This window comes from Nicotiana sylvestris, chromosome 12 (assembly GCF_000393655.2).
Source record: "Nicotiana sylvestris chromosome 12, ASM39365v2, whole genome shotgun sequence".
Lineage (NCBI taxonomy): Eukaryota > Viridiplantae > Streptophyta > Magnoliopsida > Solanales > Solanaceae > Nicotiana > Nicotiana sylvestris.
The window spans coordinates 48,996,636-49,017,201 of record NC_091068.1 but is presented as its reverse complement, the minus strand read 5'-3'; the positions used below and the strand labels follow the sequence as shown (position 1 = coordinate 49,017,201).

At 38.4% G+C, this 20,566-nt stretch overlaps 2 protein-coding genes across 3 annotated transcripts in view; one reads left to right on the top strand and one right to left on the bottom strand.

Moving 5' to 3' along the window:
* Positions 1–11,171, bottom strand: part of LOC104243769 (light-inducible protein CPRF2-like) — a 33,583-nt gene extending 22,412 nt beyond the window's left edge. Inside the window, exons 1-2 of one of the 2 annotated variants that reach the window (XM_070165003.1) lie at positions 10,636–11,171; positions 10,437–10,536 (exon numbers count right to left, since the gene is read on the bottom strand). In XM_070165003.1, coding sequence (XP_070021104.1) covers positions 10,437–10,536; positions 10,636–11,019 — 484 coding nt within the window. In that variant the 5' untranslated portion in view covers positions 11,020–11,171. The remainder of the gene's footprint in view (positions 1–10,436; positions 10,537–10,635) is intronic. The other variant, XM_070165004.1, reaches the window with a different exon arrangement.
* On the top strand, positions 5,435–10,076 carry LOC104222780 (uncharacterized). Its single transcript, XM_070165291.1, has 4 exons — positions 5,435–6,578; positions 6,668–6,786; positions 6,886–7,366; positions 10,033–10,076. The coding sequence occupies exons 1-4, from the start codon at positions 5,435–5,437 to the stop codon at positions 10,074–10,076; spliced, it is 1,788 nt and encodes a 595-aa protein (XP_070021392.1).
* Positions 11,172–20,566: the final 9,395 nt, after the last annotated feature.

Genomic DNA, 20,566 nt, shown 5'->3' with positions numbered 1-20,566 from the left:
GTTGACGCGTTCCACAGGCAGCAACAGTGCTGCATCTAACAACAATGATCGGGGGAGGAAGCCTCCTTCAGGGTGCCGTCATTGTGGCGGACCACATTGGAACAATGAGTGCCCACATGCACAGATGAATGCCCATCAGACTTTTGATGATGGGACAGATGACGATTCAGACGATGCGGATCAGACTGAACCCGTAGGTGCCTTCAATGCAATTGTTGGCTCCATTTCTGAGGCATTAGCAGAGACTAGTGCTGGTATCCGTAAGAAGAAGGACCCATGTCCCGTCACCAAGAAAGGGAAAAAGAAGGCGGATGATGAGACTCCTCTTAAGCACGAGAGGACCTTAATGTTCGTTGAGATGAAGGTGAATGGCAAGCCCATTCGGGCCATGGTAGACACGGGTGCTACCCACAACTACTTAGCCTCGACTCAGGTGGAGCGCCTTGGTCTAGTCGTAGGGAAAGGTAGAGGCCGTGTCAAGGCTATCAACTCACCTCCCCAGCCAGTGGGTGGAATAGCCAAAGAAGTACCGATGAAGCTTGGCCCTTACGAAGGAAAATTCAACTTGCGCGTGGTGATCATAGATGACTTCGAGTTGATAGTTGGATTGGAATTCCTGAGGCAAACCAACACCATGCCTGTACCGTATGCTGACATGTTACTGATGATGGGAGCAAACGGGGCCAAGCCCTGCGTTATCCCGTGCATGCCCATGAAGATGGCCGTTGAAAACATCTCGGCCTTGCAGTTGAAGAAGGGGGTCAAAAGAAACGAACCTACGTTCCTGGCAACCCTCTGCATCGAAGATGTAGAATGCTCCTCGGGTCCCATTCCTGAACCCGTGAAGGAGCTACTACTAGAGTTTGAAGATGTCATGCCACAAGACATGCCAAAGCGACTACCGCCTAGGCGCACTGTGGATCATGAAATTGAGCTGGTGCCGGGCGCGAAGCCACCTGCCCGGGCGCCTTACAGAATGTCACAACCCGAACTCACCGAGCTTCGGAGACAATTGACGGAAATGCTAGACACAGGGATTATCGTGCCCTCCAAATCCCCATACGGGTCCCCTGTGCTATTCCAAAAGAAACATGATGATAGTCTACGACTCTGTGTGGACTATCGGGCTCTAAACAAAATTACTGTGAAGAACAAGTACTCTATTCCGCTAATGGCAGACTTGTTCGATAGACTGGGTGGTGCGACGGTGTTCACCAAAATAGACCTGAAGACAGGTTATTGGCAAGTTCGGATTGCAGAGGGTGATGAGCACAAGACGACCTGTGTGACAAGATATGGGTCGTACAATTTCCTGGTTATGCCATTCGGCTTAACTAACGCCCCAGCTACGTTTTGCACTTTGATGAACCAAGTCTTCCGAGAGTACATTGATGAATTCGTGGTGGTCTACTTGGATGACATTGTGGTATATAGCCAAACATTGGAGGAACACCTGATGCACTTGCGGAAGGTCCTAGCTCGATTGCGGGAGCATGAACTATATGCGAAGCTATCTAAGTGCTCCTTTGCTCAAAAGCAAATTGACTTCCTCGGACATGTCATCGAGGAAGGGCGGATCAAGATGGACCAGCAGAAGATTCAGGCAATCACAGATTGGCCGCCGCCTAAGGATATCCACGCCTTGAGGGCGTTCCTTGGTCTATGCAATTTCTATCGGCGATTTGTGAAAAACTACTCCCTCATTGCAGTACCATTGACAGAACTCCTCAAGAAGGTCACGCCTTGGGAATGGGGACCCAAGCGAGCGGAGGCCTTCAACGCATTGAAAGCGGCTATGTCTAGTAGCCCCGTCTTGGCCCTTCCTGATCTGGCCAAGCCATTCGAAGTACAAACAGATGCATCTGACTATGCCCTCGGTGGCGTCTTGCTACAAGAAGGGCATCCTGTGGCGTACGAGAGCCGGAAGCTAAAAGATGCAGAGCGGCGCTATGCCGCCCATGAGAAAGAATTATTGGCTGTCGTCCACTGCTTGCGCCTCTGGAGGCACTATCTGCTGGGAACCCCGTTCGTGGTCAAGACAGACAACACAGCTGTTAGCCATTTCATGACCCAGCCGAAGTTGAATGGTCGACAGGCCAGGTGGCAGGAACTCCTAGCTGAATTCCACTTCAACCTGGAGTACCGAAGTGGGAAGACCAATCATGTTGCTGTTGCGCTCAGTCGGAGAACTGATCTAGAATCGGTGTGCCTACTCGCCACCCTAAGGGGGAGCGAAGTAGCCACCTCCATCAAGGACCAGATACAGGATTTACTCATCAAAGATCCTACTGCACAGTATTTGGTTGATTTGGTAGGACAGGGCAAGACTCGCCAGTTCTACATAGAAGATGGTTTTCTGAAAGTGAAAGGGAACCGACTTTATGTTCCTAAAGGAGGAGATCTACGAAGGACTCTTCTGGCGGAATGTCATGATACTCTGTAGGCCGGCCATCCCGGTGAAGAACGCACCATGGCGTTACTTCGCCGTGCATATTATTGGCCTCAAATGGCCGATGACGTTGCTCAGTATGTGAAAACTTGTCTAGTATGCCAGAAGGACAAGTCAGACCGCTTAACACAGGCGGGACTCTTGGAACCACTAGCTGTCCCAAAGAGACCTTGGGAAAGTGTTTCCCTGGATTTCATCACCGGATTGCCCAAGGTCGGAGATCTAACAACTATCTTGGTTGTGGTAGATCGGTTTTCCAAGTATGCTACCTTTATTGCTGCCCCACAATATATATCAGCAGAAGATACAGCTCGACTCTTCTTCTCTCATGTCGTCAAATATTGGGGCCTGCCCAAAGACATTATTAGTGATCGTGACTCACGCTTCACTAGTAACTTTTGGACCCAACTCTTTAAGTGTCTTGGGTCGAAGCTGAATCACAGCTCAAGTTTTCATCCGCAATCTGATGGCCAGACGGAGCGGTTCAATGGTATGTTGGAGGAATATTTGCGTCATTTTGTAACCGGATCGCAGAAGAATTGGGTGAAGCTTCTGGATGCTGCTCAACTGTGTTTCAATTCACAAAAGAGCTCTAGTACAAACAAAAGCGCTTTTGAAATTGTTACCGGACAGCAACCGCTACTCCCACACACAGTCAATGCACCAAATATGTCTAAATCTCCTCGAGCTGCTAGCTTCTCTAAAGAGTGGAAGCAAAATTTGGAGATAGTGCGGAGCTATCTTGTCAAGGCTCAAAAGCGGATGAAGAGGCATGCTGATCAGAATCGTCGCTTTGTTGAATACCAAGTAGGAGACAAAGTGATGGTCAAAATTCCAAAGCGTTACTTATTTGCGGGGGTCCATGACCCTCGCCTATTGCAAAAATACATTGGACCCTTGTCCATTGAAAGGCGCATTGGGAAAGTTGCATACTGGGTGGATACCCCAGCTTGGTGGAAAATTCATCCTGTCTTCCATGTCAGCCTCCTGAAACCTTTTCGGGAAGACACGGAGGATCCTTCAAGGAGCCAGCTCACAATACCCAGTATTCGAGGGCCCAATTCAACCGGGAAAAGGCGTGTTGAAGCTATCCTTGATGATAGAGTGATTCATGCCTCAAGGAAAGATCACCAAGAGTTCTTGGTGAAATGGCAGGGCTGTGATGCAGAGGAGAACACTTGGGAGAGGGGAACAAACCTCAAAGCCTACAAGAGCCTAATTGAAGATTATCTTGCAAGTAAGGCGCCGAGGACGTCGCCAACTCAGGTGGGGGAGAATGTCATGGGCGGCTTTCCAGCCGTGCCCCATGACCCCTTGGGCGCGCCCCGTGGCGTCCTAGCAAGCCTTCCAATGCCTAGCGCCACGGACGGCCCCGTGGTCTTGGTCGCGCCAAGTGACAAGCGCGCATGTGCCTCTGTCGCCCCACCGATATCCCTCGCCAGCGCCCAACCGCAGGCAGATGCCAACAGCGTCGCGCGCGCAGACAACGCCGCGCGCGCAGACCCTGATGCCAAAGACTATGCTGCTGACAACGGACCTGTTTCTGCCTTATAGCAAACTAAGTCTTTTTCATTGTAAATATAGAGTAGTTTTATTCCATGTACTTCCATTATGTTTCTCTAGCTTAATCAAGTCTAGTCTTGTAGCTTTGGATTATTTTTTTAAGCATTATTAGGGGGATCAAGCAATCAAACTTTCTAGCAAGCAAACAATTCTCTGTACTGGTGTCTCTCCCAGTGTTTAGAAAAGCGATCGCTTCATCGCTTAAAGCGCGAAGCGACGCGAAGTGACAGTGTATCGCTTCAGGCTTCTCGAAGCGATGCGATCTTGAAAAGCGCGCGCTTCAGCTAGTGAAGCGACGAAGCGATGAAGCGACGAAATCGACGAAGCGATCGCTTCTTTACAAAAAGCGATAACTGGCCCTTTTTTATAAAAAAAAAACTTGGGGTCTGTTTTTTAATTATACAAAATAGACCCCTACATAGTCACACTGCTTCTCCCGTCAAAACAATTAAACAAAGATTGACAAAGGCCTAGGGTTGACCCCTTCTCTCTCAAGCTCAAGCTCAAGCTCAAGCTCAAGCTCAAGCTCGACCACTGCTTCTCCAGTCGACCGGTCCAGGTAATTTCTTTCTCCTTTCTTCTTCATTTCTTCTTCTCCTTTCTTCTTCTCCTTTCTCCTTCTCCTTTCTTATTTTTCTTCTGCTTCTTCTGCTTCTCTGCTTATTTTTCAGAATTTTTTTTTCTTTTGCTTCTGCTTCTGTTGCTTCTTCTTCTGATTTCTTTTCAGAAAATAGATCCACTGATTTTTACATGTTTTTTTTCAGTTTATATAATTAATTATTATATATATTATTATTATATGTATTTTCAGTTTATTGATTATGTTTTTTTTCTTATATCTTAAATAATAGGGATATTAAAATGTCTCAAAGTTCGAAAGAGAAAGACCCGGCTTGGCAATATGGCGAGAGAACTAATGAGAAGAATATAAATGTTGTATGCAAGTTTTGCAACAAGATTACAACGGGTGGCATTTATCGCTTTAAATACCATCTAATTGGTGGCGATAGAAACGTCACAAGTTGTCCGAAATGTCCACCGGAGGTGAGGGAAGAAATAAAGAATTTTGTTGAGAAGAAGAAGGAGCAAAAAAATCAAATGGTTCATCAACCAATGGTGGCCAATCTTGATGATGATGATGATGATGATGATATTGAAGAATTGTCACTTCCAACAAAACGGGGAAGAGATGGGTCAAGCCATGGATCATCGACTAAAGGTCCTATGGATTGCTACTTCTCAAAGAAGCCGGGAGCAAAGGGCGGTGGAAAAGATGTACAAAAAATTGCTAAAGACATTTTGAGGGATCGTGCGGTTAGAGCTTTTGCACGATAGGTCTATGATGCCGGGCTCCCCTTCAATTGTGTCAACTATGACACTTTTGGAGACTTTATTGAGGCCGTTGGTCAATACGGACCTGGAATGAAGCCTCCCACTTACCATGAAATAAGAGGTCCTTATCTAAATAAGGAAGTGGATGAGACTAATAAAATTGTTGAGGAGCATAAAGTTGTGTGGAACAAGTACGGCTGTTCCATTATGATGGATAAGTGGACGGCAAGAACGGGGAAAATGATTATTAATGTGTTGGTGAATTCTCCCCGGGGAAGCTTGTTTCTTGAGTCCATTGATGCTAGTGACTCATCCACTGACCACATCAAAATGTTCACCTTGTTTCAGAATACCATCGAAAAGATTGGTCCAAGCAAAGTTGTTCAAGTGGTCACTGATAATGCAAGTGAAAATAAGAAAGCAGGTGGCATGATTGAAGGAGCGTACAAGAATGTCTATTGGACTCCATGTGCGGCTCATTGTATCAACTTGATGTTCGGGGACATTTTCAGGGAAAAACCCTTCTCTACAGTTTTTGGCCAGGGCGTTAGGTTACATTCTTATATTTCTCAGCGGCCCTTGTTATTGAATATGATGAGAAGATTCACCATGCAAAAAAATTTGGTGAAACCGGGCAAGACAAGGTTCGCCACTGCTTTCTTGACTCTGCATAGTATCCACTGTCAAAAAAACAATTTGAGAAAGATGGTCACTTCAGAGGAATGGAGCAAGAGTAAATTTGCAAAGGAAAGTGCAGGGAAAGAGGTTGCACGCATTATTCTTTCTTATTCTTTTTGGAATAATGTCCTTCATGCTCTTAAAATTGGTGGCCCTTTGGTTAAAGTACTCCGTTTGGTGGATGGAGAGCAAAAACCATCAATGGGCTACCTCTATGAAGCTATGGATAGGGCCAAGGAGACTATTCAAGCATCATTCAGTGATGAGCAGAAATATGCAAAGGTCTTTCAGATCATTGATGCAAGATGGGATGAGCAACTTCATAGACCTTTGCATGCAACTGGACTTATTCTGAACCCATCACTCTTTTATGAGCAGCATGAGAAGAATTCATTGGCTAAAGAAGTGTGGACAGGATTCCATCAGGTTGTTATCAAGTTGAACCCAGATGAAGACTTGCAAGAAAAGATAGTAGATCAGCTTGCTATTTACAAGGCAGCTGAAGGACTTTTTAAGCTCCGACTTGCTATTAAACAAAGAACGACGAAGTCGCCAGGTGACCAAGTGTTTCTATATTTTATAGCTCTAACTTCAATGTATTCTTTATACTTATTAACTCTTGAACATTTTTTTTGACTTCTATAGTTGAATGGTGGGACCAATATGGTGTAGAGACTCCGGAGCTACAGGCTTTCGCCATCAAAGTTCTAAGTTTAACTTGTAGCTCATCTGGATGTGAAAGGAACTGGAGTGTTTTTGAACACGTGAGAAATAAAAAGAATTATTTCGTATTTTGAGATAAAGTAAATTATATCTCAATTGTCCAAACTCCTACTAATTAGTTGACACATCTTTTTTTGCAGATTCATACAAAGAAAAGGAATCGACTAACCTTGAAGCGCCTCCATAATCTAGTGTTCATAAAATACAATAGAGCATTGAGGCGTCGCTACAACCACCGCAATATAATTGATCCAATTCTTTTGGACAATATTGATGAGGCTAATGAGTGGCTAACCGGAGTCCCCGAAAATTGCGAAGGTGAAGAAGTATTTGAAGGCGACTCCGATTTCACTTGGGGTGATGTTGCGGTTGGTAGTGGAGTTGGGGAAGATCCTTATGGTTTAAGGAGATATACTCCAAGTTCAAGCTCTATTAGGAAGGGAAAAAGTGTGGCTACTACAAGTCGATCTCTATCCCTAATTGATGAAGATGAAAGTGATCATGAAGAGGAGGGGGAAGAAGAAGATGACGAGCAATATGAAGATAATAGAGGAATTCAAGATTTTGACAATCTTGAAGAAGAAGAAGAAGAGCAAAGACTATGCTGCCGACAACGGCCATGTTTTCTGCCTTATAGCAAACTAAGTCTTTTTCATTGTAAATATAGAGTAGTTTTATTCCATGTAATTTCATTATGTTTCTCTAGCTTAATCAAGTCTAGTCTTGTAGCTTTGGATTATTTTTTTTAAGCATTATTAAGGGGGACCAAACAATCAAAACTTTCTAGCAAGCAAACAATTCTCTGTACTGGTGTCTCTCCCCCTCGACACCGCATTTCCTTTCTGTAATAGCTTTCATTAATGCAATCAAGCTTTCTTTCATTCTCAATTCTCATTCCTGTTCTCTCAATTTCTCTTGACATTGGTTTTCCCGTACGGCACTGACAATCTAGTCTAGCGTACGGAGGGGACCTCAGTTGGCGGACAGCAACTGCACTGACATCAGTTGCTTAGCCTTACGTCGCCCTTCCAAGGAATCTCAGGAAGGCGCCGCGTAACAGTAAGTATGAACAAATTCAGACTGTGAAACTGCGAATGGCTCATTAAATCAGTTATAGTTTGTTTGATGGTATCTACTACTCGGATAACCGTAGTAATTCTAGAGCTAATACGTGCAACAAACCCCGACTTCTGGAAGGGATGCATTTATTAGATAAAAGGTCGACGCGGGCTTTGCCCGTTGCTGCGATGATTCATGATAACTCGACGGATCGCACGGCCATCGTGCCGATTTTCAAACTTTCAGTTATTCGGATTTATGTTATTCTCGAGGAATGCCTCGAAGACATTGTTCTCAGTTTTAGTCCTTAGAGGCTCATGATCTATCATTAATGGGGTCAGATTTTTAAATTCAGATAAAGCTTTGCTAAACTTTTGTTAGCTATTTTGTTTTAGATCGATATAACATAAGAGTTATTCGTATTTGGTTTGATTTATTAACCTTATCAACACTCACAATTAGATAGAACAGGGCTTGCTCGATGAGTAAGCAACGTTGAGCGCCATCACGTCCCATCCCGGTTTCGGGGCATGACACCAAACTTTTTGGATGTATACATGATTTTTACAGCATATCTTCTCTATAAGCTAGCTACCATGCACACATGTCTTTTATGCATATCTTCTCCATATGTCGCTTGATGAATTGAGTCACAGAACATATCTTATTTATATGTTAACTTGGGTAACTTAGCTTGCTTATTTGTGCATGTCTTCTCTATATGCAACTGTTGAAGAATTAATGATATTAAGCGCATTTCTCAGTATGTTGAGCTGTTAAACTGGTACAAAACCTGTGCATATCTTCTCTAAATGCTGAGCTGTTAAACTGGTAAGCAACCTGTGCATATCTTCTCTATATGCAATTGTTGACGCGTTAATTGATATCGAATGCGTATCTGCTCTACATGCTGAATTCTTAGCTTTGTTACAATGCTTGTGCATATCCTCTCCATGTGCACCGATGGCCTTATCTGTACTTGAGGCGTAGATTTCGATATTGTTGTTGTGTACATGTATATATTATTGAGTTGTACAGGTTAAGTATAGTGAGTATCTTTGGACTTAAAACATAGTCACTACTTCATTGATGTTTGTCAGAATACATACTGAGTACATAGGGTGGGTTGTACTCATACTACACTTCTGCACTTTGCATCTAGAACTTGCAGCTGAGCTGATATGGATGTCGAAGGCTAGCATTGAAGATGTAGTTGTGATCAGATTCAAACTGCCATTTTTTCATGGTAGTTTAGGACTTATGTTTTTGTTTATGTAAATTTCAAATAGATGTTGTATTAGTTCTTCGTACCAGAGTTGTATTTTTAATCTTAGTCGCTCATGATTTGAACTACAAATCCTTGAGCTTTTGTATGGAATTCAGCCATCTACTTTATTGATTATTGATGATCTTTCATTTGAGTTGTACTATTCATTGTTTGGCTTACCCAGCATGTTGAGGTTTAGGTGTCATCAAGACTAGGTGGGATTTGGGATCGACGTATCGTGACAACAACAAAATACTGAAACGCATAGTATTTGCACAGTGTTTTATCATATGAAAGTCATGAGGCCTTACACACTAGCAAAACCTGGACTGGTTGATGGGAGTGGAGACTACAGCAAGTACATGCTCCCTTCAACTAATAGAATGTTGACAAGCCATCAAGGTAAGTCAAGCTAGAATTGGTAATGCAAGAAACTCACTCGGCAGACACACTAAAGAAGAGCATAAAAATCATTAGAATGTTCAAAAGAGAGGTCCAAACCAGATTTTATTTCTCCTTGTTATCTATAAGCACGTATATTATGTTTGGTTGCACTCATCGTTAATTGAAACGTGTTTTAATGGTCAACAATATTATGCCTCTTACATTTTCAATGCACTGTAGTTATTGCGCGAATGATGGACACAGATCCATTTATATACTACCATTTCACCGAAATATAATACTTTGTTATGGTCTTGCAAGCTTGGTAAGAGAAAAGTGACCCGATGCTTCATCTGCTTCTTTAGTTTAGTAAGACTTCTTTCATGCTATTGCATGAATCATTTGTTTGATCTCCCACTGATATCTATGCTAGCTTGAAAGGTATGGCTACTCTCTTGTGTCCTGCTGAACATCCTTCCCAATAAAGGCTTGCTTCAGGATGTCCTGTTTGTGAAAAGCTTTTCGGAATTTTCGGAATTTTTTTTCGAAAAACATGTTTGCTCAAGTTTTTGCAAAGGTGATCTTTTCGGGAAAGGAAAAAAAAAGATCAATGATGAATGATGAACAGCATTGAAAGTGCTTTTGATTTAAAAACTCAGTTACACACACAACTCACCAAAAGAAAAAAGAAAACTACAATGGACAAACATATTTTTCTTTCTTACAAAACTGCTTCTCCAAAAAAAGTTTAAAACCCTTCCTCAAAAGTCCTCCAAATGGTTAACAAGTGTAATGACACAGGTCTAATGAATAGTGAAACGCCTATATGTTAATTTCATAATTTTTTTATGAACAAGAGTAAGCAACAGTACTAGAAATTTCCTGGGTAAGACACCAGCATCTGAAAACCAACGCGATTCATAAATTTTGAAAAAAACAACAAGGAAAAACAATATATTCAGTTTAATTGGTAACGCTAACCTTTTGGAGGCACCTGAGATCCAGATTGTGATGCAGTAGCCAACAGTGATCCTTTTTCGGATGGCAAAGAAACTGAATCTTGAGGTTTTACACAGTTTGCCTGAGGATAAAATTGCAATTTACAATTTGATTAATCCTAAATGTGGAGAAAAGCAAAAAACAAAATAACGTAACAACAAGCCCAAAAGAAAAAAATTACACGAGTCAAAGCGAAGGCGGCGCAAGCCAAATCAAGGCGTTTTTTGAGGACAGCTTGGTATTCATCGGAATCAATCGGAATATTCGGAGGAGGTTCGGAGCCAAACGATGCCGTATTGGACATAGGCGGCTTCGGTTGATCAGCGATTAAATTCTGATTAAGCGTCTGATCCTTGATCTGCTGCGAAGAAGACGAGGAAGTAGTAGTGTCGGCGGCTGTGGCCTCTTGAAGGAATCGCTGAAAAGCCCATTCCGACGAGCTCCTGTTCATCATCTTCGACGACGACGTGGTGGAAGACGAATCCATTTCATGAGACAACCGCATCGGCGGCGGCGATGACCACAGCTGGTCTGCAATATCGTCCACAGAAAACACACTATCCATTCTCTCTCTCTCTGATTTGAAGAGAGAGATGAGACTTTTAGACAAAGAGGTGAATTGCTAAATCTGAGCTCTAATTCTGATCTATGCTGTCTCTATCTTTACCTGTATGTAAGCTGTAGTAAAACGGGGGACAGCATATAGGGTGTTCATACAAACCCGAAAAACCGAACCAAACGGAAAAGCAAGCCAAACCAACCAAAAAAATTAATACTTTTTTTTTTTGGTTTAATTTTAGTTTTGAATTTTAAAAATTAATTAAATTTAGTTTGGTTTTGATTTTGGTTTTAATCAGGAAAAAAAACGGAAAAAAAATAAATCAAACCGGCTATAAGAGTAGCTATTTCAAATTTATTATTACACACACACACACACACACACACACATATATATATATATATATATATGTATATTTCTATACAAAATTTCAAAAATTTAATAGTAAATATTAGCAGTTTGCATTTTTAGTATAGTTCTTTACCTTTATATTCTAGTTTGATTGGTAGTTTTCTTTTGTTAAGCTAAGAATCCATTCGTATTAAAAATAATATATTTTTAATTGAGTCCATAAATTATTCATCACTATTTGATTCAATTATCATCAATATATCTTGGTAAATAATAGATTTCTTAAAGGGCAATTGATTTGATAGTGTTACGTTAAAAATGTGGTCTCCGAAATATGTGTTTGGTAGTGTATGTCTTATATTTAAGAAAAAACCGACAAATAATCGAAAAAATCGAAAAAACCGAAAAACCGACAAAACCCGACATAAACCGAATCGAGAAAAAACCGACTTAATTGGTTTGGTTTGGTTCTAATATTTGAAAAATCGACTTACTTGGTTTGATTTCTTTTTAGGGAAAAACCGATCCAAACCGAACCATGACCCCTAATCACAGGTTTACCAAAGGTAATTCAAACGTCTAAGTTATGTGCAACGATAAAAAAAAAAAATTATATCTCCTAGAATGCAAGTGACACCAAAATATTAGATACAAAGTGTATATTTTTAGGATAAAATCTTTATCTTTATATTATTATATTATTAAAAGGAGAGAAAAAAGTCTTCTTCTTAAGCAAAGTGACAGCCTAGAAAAAAGTCACATAACATAAGTAGTTAATAATAATAGTTATTGGTTATTGTTTTTGAATTTAAATATCTATTAAGTAATAAAATAAAATATTTTATAATAAAAACGAAAATTAAAAAAAACTGTCCATTCAAATTGGAGATTTAAAAAATTATTTAAAAAAAAAAAGAAAATTGAAAAAAAAAAAGACATAAAGAAATTAACTACCTAAAATTAACTACTTAAACATGGGTGAGTGTTGGTTTAGATTAGTTAATTTTTTTATTTCTTTTGTTTAAATAATTTTTGTTTTTTATAAATAAAAATTGTATTTATTGATTAAAATTCAGAAAATATTATTGAGAACAATATAATAATAAAAAAATAAAAAAAACTATCTATATATTATTAATAGGAGAGGAAAAAGCCTACACATTAAGCTAAGTGGCAACCTCACAATAGGTCACTTGGGAATTTAGGATAATTTAATTTAATTAATATCTTTTAATATTGATCGCGCATCGTGCGGGTACGACTACTAGTTCTAATTTTATTAGAATAGTTGGAGTTTTAAAAAAAGTGATAGTTTCAAATAATGGGGTGTAAAAACGTGGAAGTTTCAATTCCAAACTGGACCATAAAACTAATATGGTATTTGGTAAAGGAAATTAAAGGCAGAATAGCCTAGTAGACACCTATATTTGTTCCGATTTATTATTTCGGTCCCTTTACTCCACGAAGTTTCATTTAAACACTTGTGCTTGATCAAAATAAATATTATAAACTCCTATGACCGTTGACCAAGCTTATTTGGCCTTTGTTTATGTGACTAGGATGGAATGCGTGGTATGCACGCGTAAAGAGAGCGTGAATCTATATATATATATAGAGAGAGAAAATGCATAAAGACCACATTCAACTTGTCCTAGAAAATTATTTACACACCTAAACTTTACGGGTGTCCTAACGCCCCATTATTGTTTAAAGCATTATATTTATTTACTCCCTCCTAAGGCCTGGCTAGCCGCGCGTCTTAGACAACCGAATTGAGCGCGTCCTTAATCTCTTTTAATCGTTGAAAACACCCAAAAAAAATTAATGTTAATATAACCCCCAACCAATGGTAAAATCCCCTCTTCCCCAATATTTTATCAAACCCAATTGAAGAACCCTAATTTCTTCTTCTTCTTCTAATTTCTGCCGAAATTCCATCAAATTGCCTTTTGAAGTTTTAATCTTTGAAGGCAAAGGTTAATCTTTCTCCTTCTTAAGAACCCTAATTTCTTTCTTTTATTACTGTTATGTCTTTCCTCTAAAATCCAATTATCTGATCTTTGAAAGCAAATGCAAATTATCTGACTTTGATATTGTCTGTTTGTGTTGTAGTTGTTGCAATGCCTTCAAAAGGCTTGAATTTGACAAGTCTTTGCACGGAAGAGGAAGAAAATGAGTTAAGTGAAAAAATTCGATGCAACCATGGCTATGTGTTGCCTTTGTTAATAGCTTGGACCCCTCGGAACCCAGGAAGAAGATATTGGGTTTGTCCATACTATTGGGTAAATGATAGTAAAAATTCTTTCAATAATTGAGTTATGAAAAATTATCATTGATTAATTTTCTTTTGTTATTCATCTTAGGGTTCATGATCTTGTGATTTTTGGGTTTGGAATGATTCCGAAATTGATCCTAGGTCCAAATTTGTTATTCCAAAATTGCTTGACAAAATGGGTGAACTTGAGAATGCATTAGAAGGCTTTGAAAATCTTGCCAAGCCGAGGACAACTTTAAAGGTTGAAAACATCATAGAAGGGACAAGATGAAGAAGACTGAGGCTCAATTGGTAAAATTGCAAGTTGATATGGAGAAGATCAAAGAGAAAGAAAAGAAGTGGAAGAGTAAATTGGCTAAGTCAAAGGTTAGGGAAAATGTACTTTGGTTCATTATATTGGGGATGTGTATTATACTTGTTGCTTGTAGGTATCCAGGAATGTCATTGAAAGAAGATGCAATGAGATTGCCATTGTGAATCTAGTTTTGTCATCTTAATATATATGTAGTTGTTGCTTGTAGGTTTTATTTTGTATGTTTGCAATGGATCTTTCATTTGAATGTAAGCCTGTTGTAGTTTTGTCATCTCAATATTTTGTCTTATCAATTGTTGTTTCTAATGAAGCGTTGTTTTTACATTGTGAAGTAAACTGCATAAACTTCAGAACTTGGCAATCAACAATAGACACACAAAAGACTTAATATGGCAGCTGCATAAACTATATTGAAACACATATTTGGTCTCATTGACCTAAAAGAAACAAACATAATAAAAGTCACAAAATGAGTTAACAAAACAGATGTTTGTTGTCATTGTAGCAGCAGCAAAACAGACACCAAATGTAACAAAATGCGAAATGCAGTTTATAGCTACCTAAAAATCCTTATCATAATACAGAATTACAGTCTATAGTTGCTTAAAATTTTAGCATAATGCAGTCTATTACAATACAGTTATCAACAAAACAATATCTTCATCAATTGGGTTGATTTGCAGTGGTGCTTTCCTGGCTCAACTTAGCAATCTTAGACCTTGTTTGAATGAGTTTTTTGCCTCTCAATTGTTGAAGCTGCCTTGATGTCATAGCTTCTTTACCTTTCCATTTAACACTTAGTGTTGTTTGATAGCCTAGATCTCCAGTTACTTCTGCCGAAGACCTCACATTCTTAAAGTTTGCAGATGACATTCCAGGCTGCCAAAATCCAATAGAAAATCAGACAATGAATTCACTTAAATATGAGAGGTTGTGTTAGACTTACATTTTGAATTTTGAAGCCACTTTGAGTGTGTAAAACTCACATCCCAACCATTCTTGGCTTCTTATATTGTGTTCTTACATCAGTGCTAGTACCAACATCCTACATCGACCAATCAAAAGTAAGAATCTGGTAATTATTTAAAAGAGAGAAAGAAGGCATTAAAGGGAAGAACTTCACCTTTTTTAGAACCTTTTGGCCTACCCCTTCCTCTTCCAGTACTTTGCTTTGGTGGCTTTGAACTACCAACACTTACAGGCACAGAACTTGCTGAAGTAGCAACATTATTACTTCCAGTAGCTTTATGACACCTCCTCTTGTTATGACCCTTGTTATGACAATTGCTACATGTCATTTCCACTCCACTTTTGGACAATTTTCCTATCTTATTTTCACCTGGCTCTTTTCTTCTAACCTTCTTTGGCGTTTCTGGCATCTTCTTGACATGAGATGGTATAACAGTTGAGTTGTGTGACTCTAGCCACATATTCATACCCAAGATAGACTGAAGAAAGTAATTGTATGTTTTTATGTTAGTGGCATTATTGTACCAGTGAGAAATATAGTTCAAAGGCTCCAGATTTTTATAATGCAAGCCAGCAACTGCATGAGCACATGGTATGCCTTTTAACATCCAAGCTCTGCAGGTGCATGTTTGCCTGTTGATGTCCACCAGATGCTTCACTTCACTTGCACCTGATCCTTGCTTCACTTCAAATCCAAACTCACCATTCCAGAAAATGTTACATTTTATTGACCCTTCTATGTTCTCTTCCAAAACTTTCATGGCCATTGGTGAAAAATCAGTAATTCAAGTCTTTTCAAACTGTCTGAGTTAACCTATTCTGTTCATCATATTCACCCTTATTTCTTCAAGCATTATCACTATAGTCTCCTGCCTTGCTGCCAAAATCCAAGCATTGAAACATTCTGCCATATTATTGTCAACACTATCACACTTGCAGAATTTGTTGAAATTACACCTTACTCCATCTTTCAATGTTGTAGTACAACAGTTCATCAACTATCTTATTCCCTAATTTCTTCATTTCATCCAGATTTTTCCTCAACTCTCACTCATAGGTAGACCTTGCACACCTCCAAAAGTAGTTCCTTCTCTCTATGCCCTTCCATTTCTTAGACCAGTTAGCTAGGATGTGCCTTGCACATATCCTATGCTCAAAATTTGGAAGCAGACCTGCTATAGCATTCCCAAGCCCCTGCAAAGTGAACAATGGTAGTTTTAAGTGAAATAGTAGTAGGAAAATAACAATAAACTACAAGTACTCACCTTTTGCATGTCTGTTATTATGGTCAGATTTGTACCATCTCCAAGCTGAAGATCATCCTTTAAAATGTTGACAAACTACCTCCAAGTGTGCATATTTTCAATCTCAACAATAGCCCAAGCAAGTGGAAGCATCTTATTATTTGCATCTTTGCAAACTGCTACAAGTAGTTGGCCTCTACATACCCTTTTTAAAAAACATCCATCCAATCCAATGCATGGCCTACAACCAACTAAGTATGACTTCTTCATTGCATCAAAACAAATGTAGAACCCAATAAACATTTTCTTCCCACCTTCAAAAGATTCTTCACTAAGCTTCACTATACATGTACTCACTGGATTAGATCTAAGCAACTCATCCCTATAATCTAATATACTGCCATACTCCAGTTTATGATCACCCATTATCTCATTCAACACAATATTTTTTGCCCTCCTACAAATTATCCTCCCAACATATAATCCCAATTTCTTTCTAATCAACTCCTGAAAGTTGAATATTCTAATGTTAGGTTGTACTTTTATCCTCTCATTGAAACTTTTGGCCAAGAACTTTGAATTACATAGCTTGTTTCTATTAGTAATGTCATATTTGTGAACTGGATTGTAGTTCTTGACTATAAAATTCTTAGTCTTAGAATCATAACTAGCAACTAGAAGCCAAGGACAGGATGCCTTTTTGCACTTAACCCTCACACTTGTTGGTTCATTTACATACTTTTCTATAGAAACCTTTTTGTTGAACAGCATATTTAGTTACAACTTCTCTGAAATCTCTCACACTTGCAAATGCAAGTCCAGTTTCCCAAACTATTTTCTTGCAAGTCTTGTCAAAGATTACTCTTCTTTTAGTCTTTCTTCTTCTAGCTTTAACTTTCTGTTGAACCTCCCCTTCACCTTCATCATCAACACCATCTGGATCTGTCTCAAAATTAGCAGCTTCATCTGAGTGGTAATAAGGCTCATCACCACCTATCTTACCTTCTAAACTCTTCTTCTTCCTAGATTCATATTCATCATACCCCACATCTGGCCCTCTCTTACCTAGTTTAACATGTTCTTGTTCAGGAGCACTTTCTTTCCTCTTCCTCCTTTCTACAATCCTTCTTTCTACCATAAATGCCATGTATTCCTCATGTGTATCACTGCCATAATCAGCTTCTCCTTCTTCAAACAACTTCTCATGCTCTGAATCTGAGCTATTATCAGTGCTGCTACTAGATTCAGATGAGTTTGATTCAGATGAGAAGTTTTAACTATAATCAGTAGTAACAACTGTAGGCACACTATTATTGGCATTATTTTCAGCAGTGTTGGATGCCTTTTTAGAAGTTCCCAAACCCTCACAGCCTCCCAAATCATGAATAGATTCCTTCTCAAAAGTAACATTACTATCACCCCCCCCCCACTTGGCTAACATATTCTAATAGAGGGGGGACCACTACAGCATCATCAACCATGTGATCTACATATACCTCCAAAATATTCCCATTTTTTAACTCTTTACAAATACCCATAAGGTCCCTATCAACCTTAATTACTACCAAACCAGGACAATTAGGTGGTCTAACATAAATAACAACAGAAGAACTATTGTACCCAAACTCTTTCACATAACCTAAAAACTCAAAATATGAGAAAATATCAACATCGACATCAACACAATCAATAATCATCCCACCAACATAATCCTCCACTGAAAAGGAATGTAAATTATCCATGGAGATTTTTCCATCATGGAAAAACCTCAGTGTAACAAGTACAAAAGACATTGAAATACCTGAATATAGTAGAAAATAAACTAATTAAGGATTAATAGTTACTATTAGACCCCGACATAAGAAGTCACAATACATGCAACAAGAAAAAACTGAAATTTGGTTATTATTACACCTTAAAAATTGTATTTTTGTTACTCAATTTCACATTGAAGATGTTACAGTGAAGAAATTTGAATCAAGTTCAAAACCCTAGATACGGATGATATTAGACAAACTAAAACAGAGATAACATTTAGGGTTGATGATAGAAAAGGTTAGGGTTGATGTATTTACCTCCAAACTAAAACAGAGATAACGTTTGAACTTGATTCTTCAAAGACCTTCAACTTTGAACGGGTTTTCTACCATCTCGCCAAATGAAACAATTGAGAGCAAACAGAACCCTAAGGAACAACGAAATCAAAGGATTTTGGAACAGGTCCCTTCGATTTTAGTCATGCAAATCAATTTTGGTGAGGCAAATCGAATCTTTGAAGGTGGGGCATTATGGTTTTACAATTTGGGAATTTTTTACTAACGGGGTTAACAGGGTGAATGAGAGTCTTTGAAGGCTGTTATGTTTATTTACTAAACAATTTAATTACGTGGCTTCATAATAAAAGCGCGTGTTTTCCACTCAAGTTATTATAGTTGGCCTAGGGGTTAGGAAGGAGTAAATAAATATAATTCTTTAAATAATAGTGGGGTGTTAGGACACCCGTAATGTTTAGGTGTGTAAATAATTTTCCAGGACAAGTTGAATGGGGTCTTTATGCATTTTCTCTTTTTTTAAAAGGAAAAATTCAAATATAATATTAATAATAATAATAATAATAATAATAATAATAAAAGAGAAACAATCAAAATAAAATGGAAAACACCCCTCCTCCCATCTTTAAAACCTTACCCAACCCATCGCCCACATTTGCTGCCTTTTACCCCGTACCCTTCATCCATCAAGACCACCACCATCACTCCCTTCTTCCTTTCTCCTATTCTTCCCACTCTTTGCACTTTTTTATTCAAGAACTTCAAAATCTCTCTCCTAAATCCTTCCACCCAATCACCACTAGTCCACCACTGCCAACTGAACTCTGATAATGTTTCACCTTAGATTTTGACAACCTCTACTTCCAATCCCTGGTAGATCTTCTTGTCAACACTCGCCCTTCCGATATTCCAAGATGACGACGATGATAGCAGTCTGTATGAAAAATTTGGGATCTCTTTGGTTCGAAGAAATGGTGATTTGAGGAAAATTGATGAGATCTATGCTGCCTTATAGTTTCTGCAATCATTTCATAACCAAAAAAATTGAATCCTAATAGTTTCAGGTACAACAATTATGGTGAGATAAAGAAAGAAGAAGTTGAAGCTGATGAATTTTTGAGGTTCTTTGAAAATCAAGAGGGAAGGTGAAAAATGGCGTGAAGGAGAAAGAGAATCTGGTATTAGTAAAGAAGAAGATGATGTGGATTATGTATGTGACATGGATCTGATATGTTATCCATGTCACAACACTGAGACTCACGTATATTATGAGGGTTTTAAAATATTCATTTTGATCAAATACAAATGTTTGAATGAAACTTTATGGAGTGCAGGGACCGGGATGACAAACTGAAATAAGTATATGTGTCTACTAGGCTATTCTACCAGAAATTAATATTAACTAAATAATTTGTTAAATTAGATGATATCAACACAGTAGTTCCAAAATATGATTCCAAAGTAATGTAGGAGTATAAAATTAATGTGGTATTTGGTAAAGGAAAGTAGATAATTAACTAAATAATTTTCTAAATTAAATAATATCATCATCTGAATATTCTAAATTGATTTTGAATTTGAATTTAAAAAGAATTAAATATCTATATTTTTTTAAGAAATAATAATTTTTATATATTGGGATAAGTTAAAATGTAAGTTAAAGTAAATAAATATACTTAATGTATTAAACATTTGATACTTTGAAAATTAAAAACAATTCAAGCAGCAAAATAAGATCTTAAATAAAATATCTATATTATAGAGGTAATGTGAGAGCATTTTAATAACTCTCACAAATATTATTGATAAATCTAAAAAATATCTGACTTTTTAGCAATAAAATTGTAACGACTCAATCGGTCGTTCTGAGCGTTTGCATTCTGTTCAGCTGTTTAAAGTTTTGAGTAGCTTCATATAATGTATTATGACTTGTGTGAATCATCAATTCTGGTTTTCAGATGATTCGGGATTGATTTGAAAGAATGATTCTCATTTTAGAAGCTTTAAGTTGGGAGAGTTGACTGAGTTTGACTTTTGTATATTGACCTCAGATCCAAGTTTTAATGGTCCCGTTAGGTCCAGATGATGATTTTGGACTTGAACGTATGCATGAATTTGCATTTGGATGTTTTTAGAATGTTTCAACACGATTTGACGAAAGTTGAAAATTTGAAGGTTTGGAATGTTCATAAGTTTGACCGAGAGTTGACTTTGATAATATCGGGTTCAAATTATTGTTCTGAGAGCTAAAGTAGGTTTGTTTTGTCACTAGAACTTGTGTGCAAAATTTGAGGTCATTCCGGGTTGATTTGATATGATTCGGCACAAGTTTTATAAGTTGATAGTTCAA

Bases quoted from the DNA above. Each gene is read 5' to 3' on its own strand.
- LOC104222780 (XM_070165291.1), top strand. From the start codon at position 5,435: ATGAAGCCTCCCACTTACCATGAAATAAGAGGTCCTTATCTAAATAAG. The intron at 6,579-6,667 runs GTGACCAAGTGT...TGACTTCTATAG, and splicing joins AAGAACGACGAAGTCGCCAG to TTGAATGGTGGGACCAATAT. The intron at 6,787-6,885 runs GTGAGAAATAAA...CTTTTTTTGCAG, and splicing joins ACTGGAGTGTTTTTGAACAC to ATTCATACAAAGAAAAGGAA.